Below are 19,981 nucleotides of genomic sequence, written 5' to 3' on the forward strand. Positions count from 1 at the left end.
GGCTCCAAAATCACTGCAGATAGTGACTGCAGCCATGAAATTAAAAGACACTTACTCCTTGGAAGGAAAGTTATGACCAACCTAGACAGCATGTTAAAATGCAGAGACATTACTTTGCCAACAAAGGCCCATCTGGTCAAGGCTATGGTTTCCCAGTAGTCATGTATGGATGTGAGAGTTGGACTGTGAAGAAAGCTGAGCGCCAAAAAATTGATGCTTTTGAACTATGGTGTTGGAGAAGACTCTTGAGAGTCCCTTGGACTGCAAGGAGATCCAACCAGTCCATCCTGAAAGAGATCAGTCCTGGGTGTTCATTGGAAGGACTGATGCTGAAGCTGAAACTCCAATACTTTGGCCACCTCATGCGAGGAGCTGACTTATTGGAAAAGACCCTGATGCTGACAGGGATTGGAGGCAGGAGGAGAAGGGGACGACAGAGGATGAGATGGCTGGATGGCATCACCGACTCGATGGGCATGAGTTTGAGTAAACTCCGGGAGTTGGTGATGGACAGGGAGGCCTGGTGTGCTGCACTTCACGGGGTCGCAAAGAGTCGGATACAACTGAGCGACTGAACTGAACTGAATGTATAAACAAAACATAGAAAACCAGTAGAGTGGTAATTTTATTGGAATACAAACCATTTCTCCAATATAATTCCTTTAAATGAATAAAAATGCTGAAATGCATCTTAAGTTATTTCTCTTTTATATTAGGGTACTTCATTCAACATATATGCAATAATCAAAGCAAGGGTATCAGATGACTCAGGCTAGGTGATGTGATGGAGTCACATGGATTATGAAGACTATGGTGCAAGATCATAGTTACATTCTGCCAGGTTTAGATTAACCTATCTAAGCCTTAGTTTCCTTATCCTTAAAATGAAGCTAGTCTGCTTCGTAAATTGCTTTGAACAGCAAACAAAATAACTATACAAGTATAAATAGGATATGAATTTCGCTCTCAAGAAGCTTGTGATCTAGATAAGAAAAAGACTATAATCTAGAGGGAAAAAGTAATGAGTTTGCTAAGAGTTACGATAACATGCTTTGGGAATATAGATGAAAGAGATTTTCCATCTAGCTAGTAACAAGAAGAACAATTACCTGGAGAGTGATGTGTGTGTTGTGGGGAGAAGGGGGCAGGTAGGGTGAGGAATGTGTCTTGGATTAGTAATAGTTATATTATTGAAGGTGAGCTAGCAAAGTCAAGGAGAGAGGTGATGGTACACAGCTTGACCGCCAGTAGAGACATAAACCCCTAATTCAACTTCATAGGATAGCATTAAGGAACAAAATCAACAGAAAACCTACTACAGTTCTATTCAAACCAATATTCAAAGCAAGTTAGAAAAAGTGACTTTTCATATCCAATTAATGTAATGACTCACACTATGGGTTAAAAGAGATAAAAGCCCTGCTGAGGAACACTTTATTCTGTACTTGTTCTGAGAGAGTAACTGCCTCTAAGGTAAAACCCTGGAAGCACCCTGCCCTCCCATTACCCCAAGTCTTGCCAATGATTCTCAGCAAGAATGGCTTCAAGCAGAGAATTCAACTGTAGATTTGAACCTCCAGGTCACCATTTACTTGCCTTTTCTACTTCAGTCAAGGACCACCCTAAGAGAAAAGGTTCATTCTAATTTCTAATGGAAATAATCTTTGTGGTTCAGTTATCTTTCCAACTGCAATCACATGGTTTCACTTTGATTTTTCAGCAAATGACAGAAGCTTTCAGAACATGTTTGGATGCTGAGAAACGGGATATTTTACTGACTCTGTAATCTTTAAAATCTCATCTTTTTAAAATTAAAGAAACAAAGAAAAGTGTCCTACAGAAAAAATACAGAAGACATCAGGAAGGATCAAAAGATGGAGGTTAGAAAGGAGGCAAACAATGAATAAGATGTAAAATTAAAAGCTCTATAGCAATTCCAGGGAGCATAAGGGAAATTACTATAGTTTTCTTTCTCTCTGGTATGTTTTTAAAGGGAAAAAAGTGATTCTCAGGGGAGAGTAACACAGAAAGGAAAGAGGAAAACAGCTGGCTGTGGGCCATGATTTAGCATTCACCACAAAATGAGACTCTGTTTCTGTATCTCAGAGGTCATTGCTTTTTCCAAGCAGACACAGGCTCTACTTACACAAAGTCAATTATAATGAAGAGACACAAGACATAAGGAAGAGATCTAGACAAGTAACTCCAAAGAAAGGGCAAAGATGTAAAAGTCAAATTCTACTCTAAAATATTATTAAAACAAAAGCTCTGTATAACCAAACTAGCTCTCACATCCTAGCAATAGCTCACTTTTCTCAAACACAATATAATAAAATCTAATTATAAAAATGCCTTGCCTTTCTGATGGTGTATTTTAACTGGTCATTAATCCAAATTTATGCCAATGATAAGGACACCCAAGTTCTCCTTTTAAAAACAAAGAACCTTATAATAACATCATCCACCTAGGTGGATGTGAAATAAAGGTAACACTCTAATTCTTTTTACATGAAATGTTAATGGGAAAGTAACATTTGTAATCTGCCTAGAGAAAATTTCTTATGAAAACAACAGTAAAAGGGTTTTAAAAGGGAAAAAATGCCATGTATCTTAAAACAGAAGTCAAATTTAGTTTTACTTAAATGGCTGTCTTTATTTCAACTTTCAGCTATGATTTTTAAAAGGTATATTCAAACTATCACTTTTCTTGTATACCCAAGTCAAAAAGAAGGGAGATGTGAAAAGTATCTAGATACCAAAATAGATGATCATGTAATGTTTCCTTCTTCTCATGTTTTGAAAACAATTTCTAAAGGGAATGCAAGTTTATGAAATGTATTCCTGGGGCCTCTAAATTCTTTGTACTGGGAAACATTCTAACAAATACACAGAACATTAATCTGTCAAGGGTCCAACCTAGACACAGAGAGGGTATGTTGGCAATCAGATTGGACATCTTTGGGATCTTTTACTTTCCAATTTACTAGCTGAGGACTTTGCCCTGAGAATCACCAGTGATGACAAGGCAGTGAAACAAGGATTTGTTACTATCATGGTATTGTCTGTACAAATTTTAAATTTATGGAATCCTTTTTCTTGGGGCTGGGGGAAGAGGAGGAGGAGGATTAGAGAGAAGGATAAGATTCTCGGTTGAAAAGATAACCTTTTAAAGTAAAGGGAAGATGCTGGAGAAAAATTACACCATATATCAAGACCATTATTTATGATAATCCACATTCTGAAACTAAGGAAACTGTGTATAAATAATGTCTGGATTTTTCCCTTGCTAACACATATAATTCTTAACTCTGGACTTTCTCCCTCAGAATTACTTCTTGTCCTAAATAATTTCAAAATCACTTTTGAATGTTACTGTTTGTTTTTTCCTTTTAAATAGAGCGTGTTTTTTTTTTTTTTTTTTTTCCCCCGGAACACTTTTAGGCTCACAGCAAAATTTAGCAGAAGATACAGCCTTCCCATATATCTCCCTAGCTCCTTTCAGACCACCCCCCCCCCATTATCAATATCCCACATCAAAGTGGTAATTTGCTACAACTGATGGAATTTACACTAGCGCATCATCATCCCCCAAAGTCCATAGTTTATTTAGGGTCCACTCTTGGTGTTCATTCTGTTGGTTTTGACAAATATATAATGACATGTATTCACAATTACAGTAGCATACAGAATGGTTTCACCCATTCATCCCTCCCTCTCAAAGGATCTGAGAATTTAAAAAGTCTTTTTTGAGGCACTATGTTTAAGCATAGATAAGACCCCCCCCCCAAAAAAAAAAAAAATTTAGACAAGTACTAAATTACCCACTGTTTCCCACATGAAAAACAAAACAAGCAGTGTTCATCAACAGAAGGCTAATTAAGGGGCAAACAAAATGCTTTCCTAGTAGCAAGCAAGATTAACAAAAAATGTTAGTGTCATCTAAAAGTAAAGCAAAGAATAAGAAACCAAACTAGAAGACAATAGAGTTCAATCACTGTACTCTCAGAATTGACGTTTTCCTGTTCTTGAATTCCCTTTTGGATGCTGAGTCTAGCCATAAGGGGCAAACCTGTTTTTTCCCCCACTTAAGGCTTTTTATTTTTCAACAGCCTCCTAACCTAACCTAATATTTTGCACTTGCATATATTTTCATAAATCCAATTCTGGGCATGAAACAGAACTAATGGTCAGAAACCTTGTTTTTAGAAGATGAAGTAATGGCAATGTTGATAACCCACAATGAGCAAGAGAAGAAAATTCGGTTCTCTTATTTTCCCCCCCTTTACTCTCAACAGAACTTCCTTCCTTATTTGATAAGGAGCAACTAGCTTAAATTTACTGCAAAGTAAATATAAGCAATTCCCTGGAATGAGACGACCTTTCACACAGAACGTTACACTGGAATGTGACATCAGCATTCCCTCTGAGTCTGGTCCCCACCCTTTTCTCCCAGGAAACGCGAGTCTCCTAAAATCACGGAGCGGCTCAGGTAGTGGGTCCTGACGCCCGGAGGGCATCAGTTTCCAGTCAGTAAACGACTCCCGGAGGTAAACCACCGCTGACAATCGTCCTTTGGGACTAGTTGCCAAAGAAGGAGAACATTTTCTTTGGAAGAGGAAGGCAGTGCTTTGGAAGTCAAGTAATGAATGACCAAAGAGAGACAAAAACAAAAAACAACCCCAAAAACTTCACCTTTCAACGCCATCACCAGCCGCTGCTGTGAAGGAAGCACGTTAAATCAACGCTCACTCTAGAGAGCCTCTGACTGCCAAGCTGGGAAGGGAGGAGGTCTGAGCTGTCAAAAGTCTTATCAGTGACCCCAAACCACAAAGACTTAATAAAGTTCAGCTTCCTGAGACAGGAAGAAGTAGTGTCATGGTTTCGCCCGAACTCGCCCTAACCTCACCCTTTTCTTCTTGGGAAGCACAGGCCCAGCCGAAACATCTTAAGGAAAAGTTTCAAACACCTCCAACCGTTGGACTTGGTTAGACAGGGAGAAATGTCCCGCGCCCGCCCTCGCGCGCGACCCTCTGTCGCTCCTGGGTTTCAGGAGTTAGTAGAGCCAGCGGACACCCCCTCTACCCGAAGGACCGGGTACTGGGGCCCGGGCGCCGGAGATCCCGACACCGCTCGTGCCCGACGGCCCTTGCGCCCTGCCAGCCACTGGTAGCCAGGGGCGGCGCCCCGCGCAGGTGAAGCGGCTGCTGCCAGCCACCCTACCTTCTTCACTTTGGCCTCCAGGTCCATGTCTGTGTGTCAGAGGGGGCTCTCCTCCTGTCGGGGATATCACGCCCAGGATCGCCTGGCGACTGGCACCGCTGCGGGGACTGGAGATGTGCCGGGACACCGGCGCCACCGCCGCAGACACTTGCCCGGCACGGTCAAACTTCCGCCCCCCAGTCGGCTGCCGCCGGCCTGCGGCGGGGACCGGGAACAAAGAGGCCCAAGCAGCCAATGGCAGCCGGGCCCCGCCGGGCAGCCGCCAATCACCGAGCGCCGCACGCACCTTCGCGGCCGAGCGCGGCGCCAGCAAGGTGAGGGGCGGGGCCGCGTTCGGGGCGGTACCCTGCGGAGCTCGATCGGGTGGCCCCGAGCTGGTGTCCGAGGCTCCGCTGGGCGTCCTTACTACCTGCTCGCCAAAAATTGGAGCCCAGGCTACCTCCAGCTGAAATGAGGAAGAGCCTTTTCCATTCAGTCAACTTGTACCTGTTTTGCTTTGGACTTTAAATATGAATTCAGAGCAAAAAAAAAAAGAGAGAGAGAAGAAGTTGTGGGGATTGTTAGGGATCTTCGTGATGGGCATTGCACTCTATAATTTCACTGTTGAGTTGTGGAAATGGCCCTTGGCTAAATACTTTTCTTCAATATCCCAAGCACTGGCAGGAAACTTTATCTCAGACAGCCAATGAAGATGGTTATATGGGTTTTCTGAGCATTTAATAGTTCAAAAATGAGGATAATGTGAACCATTAAAGAGATAACTTACACCATTCCTTTGTGGGGAGAGGCTTGCCCTTTGTCCCTGTTGTGTGAAATGATGTAAGGTTGCTCTTGTGCCTCAGGCTTTGATGAAGCAGTATAGGCATAACAAGCAGCGCTGCATCTCTAGATTTGGATCCATATCATGGCCTCGTTCAGGAGCAATTGCAGTGAAAACTAATGGTTTGGTGGACTTGAAAGGAATTCTAGGGATTATTGAGTATAACTTTCTCACTTTGCAGGAAACTGAGGACCCCAGAAGTGTAGGGACCTGCCCAATTTCTTAGTCTCCTGGGGACAGAGCTAAAGCTCATGAGTCTTTAAGCAGTGTCTTCAGCATGTTTGGGATGGAAAAAAACAACCTTTTGACTAATTAAAAGAAGGGAGTCCTTTTTTTTTCCCCCCCTCTGTTCATGGTAATGATAGAAAATTATAATGATTAGATAGCAAGTGACCACCTAATCTGCATCTACTTTTAAAAGGGAAAAAGTCCCAAATCGTGTAGCTATTTAGGTCCACATTACTCTCCCCTTTGGTGGTGGTGGTGGTGGTTTAGTCGCTTAGTCATGTCTGACTCTTGCAACCCCATGGAGGGTAGCCTGCCAGGCTCCTCTGTCCATGGGCTTCTCCAGACAAGAATACTGGAGGGGGTTGCCATTTCCTTCTCCAGAGGATCTTCCCGGCCCAGGAATCAAACCCAGGTTTCCTGCACTGCAGGCAGATTCTTTACCAACCGAGCTACAAAGGAAGCCCTCTCTTCCCTTTACCTCTTGAAATTTGGTAACTGAAAAAAACCCAAATTCATTTTAGCTAACGTTTTCAACCCCTAGGACCTTCCCATGAACAGACCCCTGGTGACCCCTGCCTTTTGTTTGTAGAAGAACATTAACTTCCTAGGCTTTTCCCAAGTTCCCAAAAGCAAATTTAATCAGTTAAATGAGAAATTGCAAAAACAAAGGAAAACAGTCAAATGAAACTAAATAATAATAGTTTAGTTGTAAAGTAAAGCCAAGGACCTTTAGTTTCTTCCTTCAGTGCTATAGATAGTATCCTGAGCCATATCCTTGTACTGGTTTTATAGGAACCAGCCCCCACTCCAACCAGATGGACCACCATCATGTAGGGCCCAGACCAGTTGGAATTAAGAAGGTTGATGATTGGGATTCCTGAAATAGCATGCTGTTACTTCACCACTGACGAGTCAGAGAATTGTGCACAAGCTGGTCAGGTGCCCTACAACCCATACGGCAAATGCTGCCTTTAAAAACCCTCCCCTAAAAACCACTGGGGAATTTTAGTGTTTTGAGCATTAGTTGCTTGTTCTCCTTGCTTGGTGCCTTTGCAGTAAACACTACAGTTTGCTTCACCACAACCTGGTGTCAGTAGCTTAGCTTCATCTGGTATTGGATGAGCATATCCAAGTTCAGTTCAGTAACAAACAGAGCACTGATTTATGATGTGATGTTTTTCTTATTCTATTAATAAACTAAAAATGGAATGACCAAGATGGTCATGAATTTTTCTCCTCACTCAGTTTAATTAAAACTTTTCCAAGCCGTTTTCCCAAACCATGCTACAATATTTGGGCTCCTGCAAAGTTTACCCAGTGTAAACTCCAAGGAACATGAGGTTTAGTTATGACAAGGCAATTTGGTCTCTTTCAGGGAGCTTAACAGATGGAAAATGTCCAGTGAAACAGTTTAAATAAGACATCAAACAATGTTGTAACATAAATTTTGGGCTTATTTTGTGAAATTTGAGAGACAACACTAAAGAAAATATCTGGAAACATTTTTTAGCATCATATTTTGCCCTTCTCTCTCTCTTCCCTCCCAAACCTCCTAGCTTCACTTTGTGTATCATTTGCTAGTTGAAATTAAGTGATATCTACCTGGAAACTTTACTGAGCCAATTATATAGAAGGTAACATTGAGGTAGATAAGTTTTAGGTTAGGAGGATTAGGTTCCAATTTCTTATTAGCTGTTCAAGTGTTACGCTGAAGAGATACTAAGGAATTAGCACTGGCATTGTTTGATGACAAGAAGTAATTGATGACAGAAAAATGAGTAAAAGATAACACACATGTTTCTGGCTTGCTCATTTTTGTAGGTGGTTTTGGAAAAAGGAAAATATAGTCTGATAGGCTGTGTTTTGTTTAGTTGTGTTTTCCTGGGAGTGGGATGAGGACAAAGTGTATAGTTTTTAATAATTAGGTTTGAGGTTGGGATACTGAAGTATCCAAATATTAATCTTAGAGTATAATGGTGATTTAGGTGTCAATATTTTACATAGATAAATAATTGAAAGCCATAGATGGAAAAGATCAGCATGGGATATAGCAAAATAAGAGAGAATATCAATGACCTCAATTGAGCAAAGTTGAGCAAGAAAAGCACAGAAAGGAAATAAAGGTTAGTTAGTAAGAAAAAAAAAAAAAAAAAATAGAGTTTCCAACAACCAAGAGAAGAAATTCAAGAAGGAATTCATCAACAATGTCCAGCTGTAGAAAAGGGTCAAATTCTCATTGAATTTAACAGAAAGTAAACTTGGAGAGTAAAAGCTGTATCCCATAGCAAATAGGCTATGGGACAAACTGAGGCAGCAACATAGAGAGTTAAAGGAGTAACCAGTGATTTTAAGGAAGTAGAAAATATTGGAATTGAGTGATTGACTCGAAGGGAGGAAGGATGAGCATTCCTAAGAGTCACTCTTAGGAATCTATTTTGGTGACTTGTACGATGGCTGTAAATCTCTCCTTGAGGTGAGAAGTTTCCCACCTTAAGATGAGTTTCATTTGTATGTAATGATTTTGCAAGGCCGATTGGATCTGAGTTTGGCAGTCAAAAGAGACATCTGGGCTGGAGGTACAGATGACTGGTTATAAATACACAGGCACAAACATCTACATATACACATGTACGTATAAACACACACACAGTCAACATACTAAAAACACTAGGAAAAGGAAACACCAATAGGAAGGTTTTCTACACCAGGTAAGGTAAATTTCCAAGGTAAAGATACCTGTCTCCTCAATTATTAATGTAGCCCCAGGTGGCCTCTTTAGCAAATGTTCATAATTTATTAACACCTGTTAGAACTCCTGTGCTACTGACTTAGTTATTATTGCTCATTAGCAGCTTGTATGGATTACACATTGTTCTATGGGGATACAAATATTTTTTCAGAGCAAATTATTCCCTGTAAAAAAATTTTTAATTGACCAAACACTAGGGTTTGGCTAGGGAAATAATGAATGATTCACATGATAAGTTTATATTAATTTTTTCTAACAGTAAACAATCACAATGTTATAGGAACAAAATAGAAAGTAGAATGGTATATAGATTGTGCTCACAACTGTGCAAAAATATGCACAGAAAAGAAACATAAGGAAAATTCATAAAATGTTAGCAGTGGTTTGTCTCTGATTGATAGGTCCGTGGGGATTCCTTCTTTCCTTTAAAAAATATTCCATGATGATCATGACATATTTCTTAATTGAAAAACCTTATCTAAAAATATATTATTCAAAGCATTTTAGGAACATGGGGCATTGGCAGTACAATTTTTCAATCTGCTTTAAAAATCTACATTTAAAAAAAAAACACAAAAAACTGATCAACTGGTTAGCAAAACCAAAAGCCATGGACAGCCTTTACAATAAAACTGGCAAGGTATCTCCATAAATCCAAAAACACGACCGATAAGGACAAGCCAACAAGAGCCACAAGACATGCATGTATAAAAAATTCTGACAGGAGAGGGAGAGGAGCAATAAGTTGGTGTCTGATGGACACCAGGAAAATTCAAGATGTTCTCCTCCAGGTATCCATTTTGAAACACTGAAGGCCAAATTTCAAACAGCAGCTGAAACAGTGAAATGTGACTGAAGGGGCTGAATTAATCTCACCCTGTGATATCTTATAACTCACCCACTAGGACTTCTTTCTAGGAGAGGGTCCCACAATAAGAAACTTTGTCAAGGGAAATCAGAATAAGTAGGTTGGGGCAGAAGAAACAATGGAAAGTAAAAGGCAAGAGGAGCTCTCTCCAATGTAGTAGCCAGTAACCACATGTAGTTATTTAAAATTCAATTAATTAGGTTAACTAAAATCAATTAAAACTTAAAATTTGACTTCTCAGTCATACTAGCCACATTTCAAGTGCTCAGCAGCCAGAAAAGGAAATGGAGTCAGGAAATATCCAAAATCCTGTTGTATTTGTTAGCGCTTCATAAAAACAAGGGAGGATGGAGCTCTCTGAAATTGGACACAATTTTCTAAACTCTACTTCATTGTATAAGTTTAGGAAAATAATGTCACATAAAAATGGGTAACAGTACGTTATTAAGGTCAAATCCAATACAAACTTGTAAGAAAAGAGAGCAAACAGCAAAATAACTTCCCTACAGTACATCAGAAAGATGTGGCCACAAAACAGAGCAAAACTGTATTACTTGAAAACAAATTAAAGACATTAAAAAGTTAATGCATGTCATGAAAGGATCACGCAGATTAGAATTAGAAAAACTCATAAGTGAGGTAATAGAATTCAGGAAAGAATTAAAAATGAAGAAAATAATATTACATAGATGAAAGCTAAACTAAAAAGAATACTATGCCAGAAAACTGATAATGCCTACAAACAATGGATAGTAAAAATTCTTCTTTCTAAAAAATCAAAAAGTGATGACATATGTATACCTATGGCTGATTCATGCTGATGTGTGGGAAAAACCAGCACGATATTGTAAAGCAATTATCCTTCAATTTAAATAAAAATTTTTTAAAATAATGAAGGCAAATATATTCTAGAGAAAGTAGCAAATATTAAAAAGATGATGAGATCAAGTACATGGATGATAGAAGTCTCTGAAGATGAACACCAAAGGAACAAACACTAAGAAATGGTGACTCAAGAAAACTTTCCGAAGTTAAAAAAGTGATATGAAACTAGATATCGAAAGATCATATTGCATACCTGAGAATATATTGACTCAAAATAACCAACACAAGACATATTCTAGTAAAGTTACTGGACTTTGAAGAATAGAAAAGAAAATCCTCTGGATGTTCAGCTTTAGGAAGGGATGTGACTTAAAAGGGGAAGATAATATATTAACGTTGCACTTTTTCTTTAGCAATCCTCTAGATCAGAAGCGGGTAGAGTAACATTTTAAGTTATTCAAGAAAAAGTGTAAACCAAGGATTTTATATGAAATAACTTTCAAATTAAAGAGCAAAGACTTTTATAAATATATAATTTAGGAAATACAGGTCTCATTAGCCCTTCCTGAGGAATCTTCACTTGGCTCTTTTCTCTGTATCTCTGTCTAAATCTCTCATCTCTCTCTCATGAAGACACCAGTCGTTGGATTTAAGGCCAACCCTAATGAGGTATGGGGTTTCCCAGGTGGCAGTAGTGGTAAAGAACCCACCTGCCAATGCAGGAGGCTTAAGAGACATGGGTTCGATTCCTGGGTCGGGAAAATACCCTGGAGGAGGGCATGGCAACTATAGGCAGAGGAGCCTGGTGGGCTATAGTCCATAGGATGGCAAAGAGTTGGCCATAACTGAAGCAATTTAGCATGCACACTAATCTGATATGAGTTCATCTTAACTCATTACGTCTATTAAAAACTCTATTTCCAAATAAGGTTATATTCTGAGGTTCTGGGTGGATATGAATTTTGGTTGGGGGGGGGGGAGACATAATATAACCCATTACAGTGGGAGAACAAAAGCAACATAGTCACAATAAAACTGTTACTAGGAAAAAGCAGAAGCAATCAGTGACCTTTCTTCCACACTCAACTCTAGATCTTGCAGAATTGAGAATATACGCACTAAATTTACTGTCAGTGGCATTAGTTCCTTTGTCTTCTACTTTAGATGCACTGGATTATTATTTCTGGAAAACTCTTCCTTATCCATTGTTCCCTAAAATGAATTTCTAAAAAGGCATTGATTGAGGATTTCCTTCTGGAAAGCTGTGCTAGCACAAGAGCAGCTTTTTGGAGGACTGAGATGTTTGGGATAAAACACCACCTTTTGCCAGGCTTGAGACTTAAGAATATGCCTGTCATTTTTATTTCAGGGGAACTTTAAATCAGCATCTCTCAACCATTAGACCAATGACATTTTGTGTGTGTGCTAAGTTGTTTCAGTTGTGTCCGACTCTTTGTGACCCTATGGACTGTAGCCTGCCAGGCTCTTCAGTCCATGGGATTCTCCAGGCAGGAATACTAGAGTGGATTGCCATGCCTTGCTCCAGGGGGTCTTCCCGACCCAAGGATTAAACCCCAATCTCCTATGTCTCCTGCATTGGCAGACAGTTTCTTTGCCACTAGTGCCACCTGGGAAACCCAAATAAATTCCAGTTGATGGCTTTCAGAAGGTCAGCCTGTGATGAAAGAAGATTGAGAAGACTTCATGTCTCAGGTACTATATGCTAAGACAAGTGAAAGTGCTAGTTATGTCTGACTATCTCTCAACCACGAGACCACTGACATTTTGAGCCAGATAATGATTTGTTGCAGGGGGCTGTCCTGTGTATTATAGAACGTTAAATAGCATTCCTGGCTTTAACCCACTAGATGCCATTAGCATCCCTCCTCAGTTGTGACAACCGAAACTATCTCCAGGCCTTGTCAGATGTGTTCTGTGGAGCAAAACTATCCCCAGCTGAGAACCACTCAGCTTTAAAAGATTCCGGAAGTCTATTATCTATCTCTGTGTAACAAACCACCCTAAAACTTAATAGCTTTAAACAACAAGAACAACAACTTTATTTTGCTCCCAATCCTGCAGTTTGAGCAGGAAAGCCCAGAATCCCCCGTCTCTACTGCGTGCACCATCAGCTGAAATGACTGACTGCTACGAGACATGCTGCAGGATGGCTTTACATGACAGGCACGTTAGTGCTGGCTCTCAGCGTGGACCTCAGTGATGTTTGTGGGTCGGGGGAGGCCTCAGTTCCTCTCCAGCGAGGGCCTCTCTGAGCTGCTTGGGCTTCTTTACAGCTTGGTGGCTGGGTTTCAAAAGCAAGTGTTCCAGGAGAGTTAGGTAGAATTCATGGCATTTTTTAATGTTCTGGCTGTGGACTTCATACAGTAGTACCACTTCTATCATGCTCTATTGTTTGAGATAATCATAAACATCTGCTCAGTTTTAAGGGGAAGAGACATAGACCCCACCTTGATGAGAGGAGTATCTAAATCACAGTTTAAGAAGAGTATATAAAATAGGAGATATTGTTGCCATCTTCTTTGGAAAATATAATCTTCTACCGTCTACCCTTCATCAGAAAAACTCACCTTCCTTCACATGCCAGATATAACTATGTCATTCTCACAGATCCTCCGGTACTTTGTCTCCTCAGTACAAAGTCTAGTCTCTGTCATCCGCATCAAGTCCAGATGTGGATGATACTCCTCAAGTGCAGCTAATTGGTTACAGCTCCTTGAGTACAATTCCTCTTGATCTGAAAAACTCTGAACTAAAGAAACAAGATATCTGTGCCTCACACATACTTAGTGTATAGTGAGCGAGTCCTAGAATACCTGGTGTAGACAGTCCCCTTCAGTAATGTGTAAAACAGGAGACACATAACACCCACTGGTTCCATAGCAATTCTGAAACCTGGCCAGGACCATTTTGTGACTTCCTTGATTGGCACTCATTTCTGTTCCCTGGCAATTGTTCTTCATGGATCTTGACTCCATTCTGGAATCTTGGCTTTGCTCTCTGATGCATTCTTCTTTTTCTGCCAAGAGCACACCATGTTTGCATAATGACTTACATTTTCTCAACCTGCTTCCTGAATGCAAAAGATAGGAGTCCAAAGGCCTTTTAGCATTTTGTACTGAATTTTCCCTTTCAGTTCAAGCTTTTATAATTATTTGAAAAACCTTTTGTGTTTCTTATGTGCCACTGTGTAATATATTCTGCTAAGCCAAAGCCACATCCACAAACTTCTCTGATAGTATCCTTTCTTTATCTTGTCCTTCCAGTGTGAAATTTCCATGAGATATTATATTTAGTATTCTTAGAAACACTTTAAAATGCAGACAATATCTGAGGCACACCCTTAAGATCCTCAGGGGGACTTCCATCTGTCTAAAAGACTATATATGAGTCAATCTGTTAAATCTCTCTGCTATCTTAACAAAGACTTTTATACAGCACCCTGGGTTTGATATTTACCAAGAAGCCATTTCTCAATACTTAATTTAAAAATTGTTAGACATATGGAAATGTTGGTTATGTGAAATAGTTTTACTTTTGAACCCAGAAAGTACCAGTCCCTTTTTTATTAAACAGTGCATTTCATTCTTTAGTTCATCTCTCTTCTCACATTTTATCATAGAGAGTAAAAAGAAGCCAGGTGGCACTTTCAGTATTCTCCAGTTGTCCAGTTCTAGGTGTTTTCTGTGTTATACATTACTACAGACAACAGTCTTGGCAAATTTTCTACCACTACATAACAACTGCTTTTTTCCCTCCAGTTTCTAGTAACACTTTCACACTTTCCTTGAAAAACTCACTGACAGCCCTCTTTAGCTTTAGATAACTGTTGCCTGGAATCCCTTTAGACTTTCAAATAGTATACTTAGGCCCTTGAGTTTCTCAGTTCTTCCCAAAGCCAGTGTAAGATGTTTTAGATTTTTTTTGCATGTGTGAGGCAGGGCGGGGAAGGAGGCAGGACCCTACTTCCAGTGCCTGAAGTTGGCTGCCTAAAACAGCCATTTTAGTAGGGTTAGAAACTATGTGGATCAAGAATTTGGAGAGAGCATAGTGGGAAAGTCTTATTCCATGATTTCTGGGACTTCAGCTGGAAGTCTTAAAGGCTAAGGATGAAAAAATATTTGGGGAACAAAATTCTCTGGACATGTCTTCACATGTATGATTAATGATAGATATTGACCAGCACTACCAGCAAGAACATCTGAATATGGCCTCTCTATGATTTCTTTTATTTTTTTGGCCTGAGTTAGTTTGAACTTCCTTACAGCATGGTAGCTGAATTCCAAGGTCCCAGAAAGTAAGGTGGAAGTGCTTGGCATCTTTCTGAACTAGCCTCACACTCAGTAGAGGGTGAACTCAATGGATATCAGTTGTTCAAACCCTGCAAGTTCCAAATATAAAATTGGCTTTAATTGTCACCTAGGAGATAACCTCTAAACTTTTGGAGTATCCTGCCTCAGAAAAATGCATTTATATATCTGGAGACTTAAGATGTACTAGATAGTTTAAAAATGTGACTCATGGGCTGTGCTGTATCAGTTTGACCTCTTGGGTGGCTATAGACTGAGTAACCAGGGTCCGTCACACAGACACCCCACGTCTATGTGGAACAGTGGACACCAAGGTTCAGGTGAGTTTCTCTGGCTGGCAATATTTCCTGAATATTGTCATACATCATTACTGGGAGAATTAAGTGCTGTCCTTGTAACTCCACTGAAAGAAGACAACTAGAAACTCATATCTCTCCTGGATTCTGCCCTATGTGTCTTTTTCCTTTGCTGAAATTAATCTGTATCTTTTCACTGTAATGAATCATACATGAGTTTAACAGTTTTTCTGAGTTCTGTGAGTCTTTCTACTGAATCATTGAGCCTGAGAGTGGTCTTGGGGACCACACGCATAGGAAAGGCTTGTTTGCTGAAAGACTTGAAACCTGGGGTTGTCTCAGTGCTTAGGGTTAGAATAATCTGAAGGTGCTTCACGTGTCTAGTTGATGATGGCTGGTGACTAGGATTATCAGCAAAAACATCTACAAATGATCCCTCCATGTGTTCTTTCAGCATAGGCTGATTTGAACTTCTTCACATGTGGTAGCTGGGTTCCAAGAATAAACATCTCAGGACAGCAAGGTGGAAGTGATTGACATTTTTTCTAAACTAGCCTCGTAAGTCTCATGGCATCAATTTCACTAAATTCTGTTGATCAATATAGTTACAAAGGTCCTCTCAAGATCATGGTGTCATAGACTTTACTATACAATCGGAAGGATGTAAATATCGCATAGTAAGAATGTGGCATGGAAAATATTTTTATGGTCATCTTTGGATACAATCTGCCACCCTTTTCAAGTGAAATCTTTGCATCTCTAGCCTTAAGCCATAGATTTTATTTCTGAGCAATAAGTTTGGTTTTCTGTCTACCCCTCTAACCTCAATTTAATTGCCTGCTCTAGGCCACTATCCTCAAACAGCCAGAGATAATAGAAAGCTTCACCTTGCCACAGGACTGATTCCAGGTTACTGCATCTTGAAATGAGACTTTTGAAGAGTAACCTAACACTGAGGACACAGGAGATCATTTGGTGAGTCATGTGGGATAAAATCTTCCCCATTTCTCTGATTCCTCCTGAAAGCAACTCTCTAAGCCAACACACTACTTTCAGTATGAGACAGAGTGTTTCATCTTTGTATGAGCAGAGCATGTGTTTTTTTGACCTCCTGCTATTTTGGATTTTTGGCAACAGGTAGAAAGTACTTCTCTTAACAACACTGATGCTGTTGGTTGATACCAAGGGATCCTTTCTTCTTTCTGATGATCCAACTTTGGATCCTAGCTTGTCTCTGCCTTATAGCTTATGAAGAATGCAAGATGTTACCCACACCCTCCAATACCCTGACATTTGTTTTGGAATTCCTTTAAGTAACAGCCTTGGTGTCCATGGCCTGTGTCCTAATAGAAAACTGGAAAGAAATTTAACTAACTTTCTTAATATCATTTTCAATGGATTGTATCTCACCATTGTCTCCCTTCACCAATAGATTCACATATTAAGGCCTTTCCTTTGCAATACCCCATTTTCCAGATAGTAATTTCTCAATGTCTTGCCATTATCTAGGTAGCATAGGACAGAAACATAATTTGAACTAGTTTAACCCAATTGGGTTTATTGACTTCATTAGAATTCTTCCCTCTCTCCCTTGCAGTATTTCAGATTCATTCCCTTACAAAGCTTCTTCATGTTACCAGTGACAAGGCAACAGATAGTTCCAGTTCACATCTTTCATAACCAAGTAAAATAAGACTCTTCTTTACAAGTTTAATTTTGAGAAATTCTGGAAATGATCTATGCCCAATCAAGTTTTCTTTTCTTATTAAACTAAGAAGTCACAAGTTGTTATTATCTATTTAAGTCCCTTATAATCTTAAGGGAAATACTGGCATAATCATTTTTCAATTCTAGGGAAAATTTTTTTTCTTTTGTTGTTTTGATAGCAAGAACTCCATCACTATTTCACCAAAATTTAGTAAGATTTACTTTTAACCTAAACCTAGAGCATTGAGTAATCCCTCTTGAATTGCTGGATGAATTTAGAAATGATGTAAAAAGCAGAAAGCGAAGCTATTATCTGTTTCTTCCACAAGTCAGTGTTAAACATTAATAATAATGCTAAATGCTCACTACTTTCCTAGGCAAACAAGGAAAATGTGATGTAAAGGATAGGGTTGTAAAATAAAAGCATGAGACATTAGAGCATTGGAGTTTATTGAAGTCATTGGCTAGGAATCCCTGTGTTTCTTGCAATGGAGAATTTTACATCATTTTTAGAATAAATATTTCCTTGTGGGCAAATGCAGTGAGGGCTGAATGGTATTTGTGGAATTATTGTCTATGGCAGCATGCTCCCTGGATAGAATGAGACCTTTTAGGAATAAGTACTGAGGGCTTTTTAAAGTTTTGCTCATTGACAGGATCAAAAAACCATGAGCACTGCCATAGATTAAATGCTTGCATCCCCCCAAAATTCATGTTGAAATCTGACCCCCAATGCGGTAATAGTAAGAGGTGGGACCTTTGGGAAGTGATTAGGTCATGATGGTAGAACTCTCATAAATGGGATTAATGTGCCTATAAAAGAGGGTTTCTCAGATGACAGTAGTAAAGAATCTGCCTGCCAATGCAAGAGAGGAAGGAGACACGAGTTCAATCGCTGGGTCAGGAAGATCCCCTGGAGGAGAAAATGGCAACCCACTCCAGTATTCTTGCCTGGGAAATTCCATGGACAGAAGAGCCTGGCAGGCTTACGGGGTCGCAAAGAGCTGGACATGACTGAGTACACACTCGTCATGAAGAGACCCAAGGGAGCTCCCTTGCCCTTGAGCAGTGTGAAGCCACAGGGAGGAGCAGGCTCTCACCAGACACCTAATCTGCTAGTGCCTTGATCTTGAATTTCCCAGCCTCCAGAACTATGAAATGTGTGCTGTTTAAGCCAACCAGTTTATGGTATTTTTATTATACCAACCCCAAAGGACTACGACAAGTATCATGAAAAATTAAACAAATACTATTGTCTTACATTTTTCTATTTTAGCAGTTTATTTCCTAAATAATGTAATTATGGTTTTTCTAGAAAAGTGTTTTAGTACAGAAAAAGACAAATTGGCTTGTATGTCAGACAGTACTATGTGCAATTCCTATATGGCTCAAAGTTCAGACATTTTAATTCTATCAATACTTAAATTATAACACAACATCTTGCCTTAATGGACTATTATCACTTAATAGTAAAATCATGATTTTGCCTTATAGAAAAGCATCCTTCTATCTATTATATTGTCATTTAATAAATTTTCTTACCTTAAGAATGTACATAGATCTCATTTTTTAAACACTGCTTTTCCTTGGGTATACCATTTCCTGAGAGCTCAATATGTTATTGCTAATGGAAATGTTGTACTTTTAAGATTGCCTCTTAACTGTAGTATAAATATGAGCCTCTGGTAAGCTTCAGTGTGAACACAAGATACTAATTTATTTTTCATAAGTTTAATCAGTCCTAAAAAGGGATGACTCCAGCTTATTGGTGACTATTTTAGTGTAGTACTTGCAGTAATAGCTGGGTAAGGAGGAAAATCAATTACAGTTCTGAAAGAGATGTAGATTTTGTTCACTTAAAACTCAGACTTTTAATCCCTGGGTAAAAACCTAGCCTGGAATGCTTTCTAAAAAGCATTTGCTTCTACCATAAGAGGATGTAGGAACTCCTAGACGCCTATCATTTAAACAAAAGGATTAGTCAAAAATGATGTGAGAGATAACACCAAATAAGGCCAACATGTTCTTTTTGAATGCATGAAAAGGAAACTGCAATAAAATTTCCACCATTTCTCATTTCTCATCTGTTTTTGATAGGTCATAAAAGGCCTTCCTTGGTGGCTCAGACAGTAAAGAATCCACCTGCCATGCAGGAGACCTGGGTTCGATCCCTGGGTGGGGAAGATCCCCTGGAGAAGGGCATGGCAACCCACTCTGGTATTCCTGCCCAGAAAATCCCCATGGACAGAAGAGGCTGGCAGGCTACAGTCCATGGTGTTGCAAAGAGTCAGACACGACTGAGCAATTAAGCACAGCACACACAGAATCTGTATCAGTATTCATATGCACATGAAAAATTCCAGGAGTATCAAAGGTGAATGAATTAATTGACTGGACTAATAAGGTGGCTAAGTGGTAAAGAGCCACCTACTAATGCAGGAGACGTGGATTTGATCCCTGGATTGGGAAGAGCCCCTGGATAAGAAAATGACAGTCCACTCTAGTATTCTTGCCTGGGAAATATCATATACAGAGGAGCCTGGTGGGCTCTAGCCCATGGGTCACAGAGGAGTCAGAAACGACTTAGTGACTAAACAATAAAAATGGGCTTCTCATTAAGATTCATGTTCCCTGTAACCTTAAAAAAAAAAACAGCTATATATATTCAAAATATGTATGTAGTTAATTTGATCCTGTTGCTTCTGCTTTTGGTGAATAGCAGGAAATAATGTTACATTTCACTGCCTATAGCAGGCTACTAATTCTATTCAATTTAATTCAACTCAATTCATTTACTACTGAGAGCTCATCTCTCTTCTAGTCAGTGGAGAAGATGTAAGATTACTGTCTTCTTTTTCTCCTGTCCTAGTGTGAAAAGAGTGAATAAGTAATAGGAAACAGTTAAATATCAATTCATTTATCCAATTAATGCAAGTTATA

The 19,981-nt window shown here is 39.5% G+C and overlaps 1 protein-coding gene across 1 annotated transcript in view; it reads right to left on the minus strand.

Moving 5' to 3' along the window:
- The window catches only part of TES (testin LIM domain protein), a 54,362-nt gene extending 48,929 nt beyond the window's left edge, over positions 1-5,433 (minus strand). Inside the window, exon 1 of the mRNA XM_061165312.1 lies at positions 5,221-5,433. Coding sequence (XP_061021295.1) covers positions 5,221-5,247 — 27 coding nt within the window. The 5' untranslated portion in view covers positions 5,248-5,433. The remainder of the gene's footprint in view (positions 1-5,220) is intronic.
- Between the last annotated feature and the right edge of the window lie 14,548 nt (positions 5,434-19,981).

The sequence above is a fragment of the Dama dama genome, chromosome 18, assembly GCF_033118175.1.
Source record: "Dama dama isolate Ldn47 chromosome 18, ASM3311817v1, whole genome shotgun sequence".
NCBI lineage: Eukaryota > Metazoa > Chordata > Mammalia > Artiodactyla > Cervidae > Dama > Dama dama.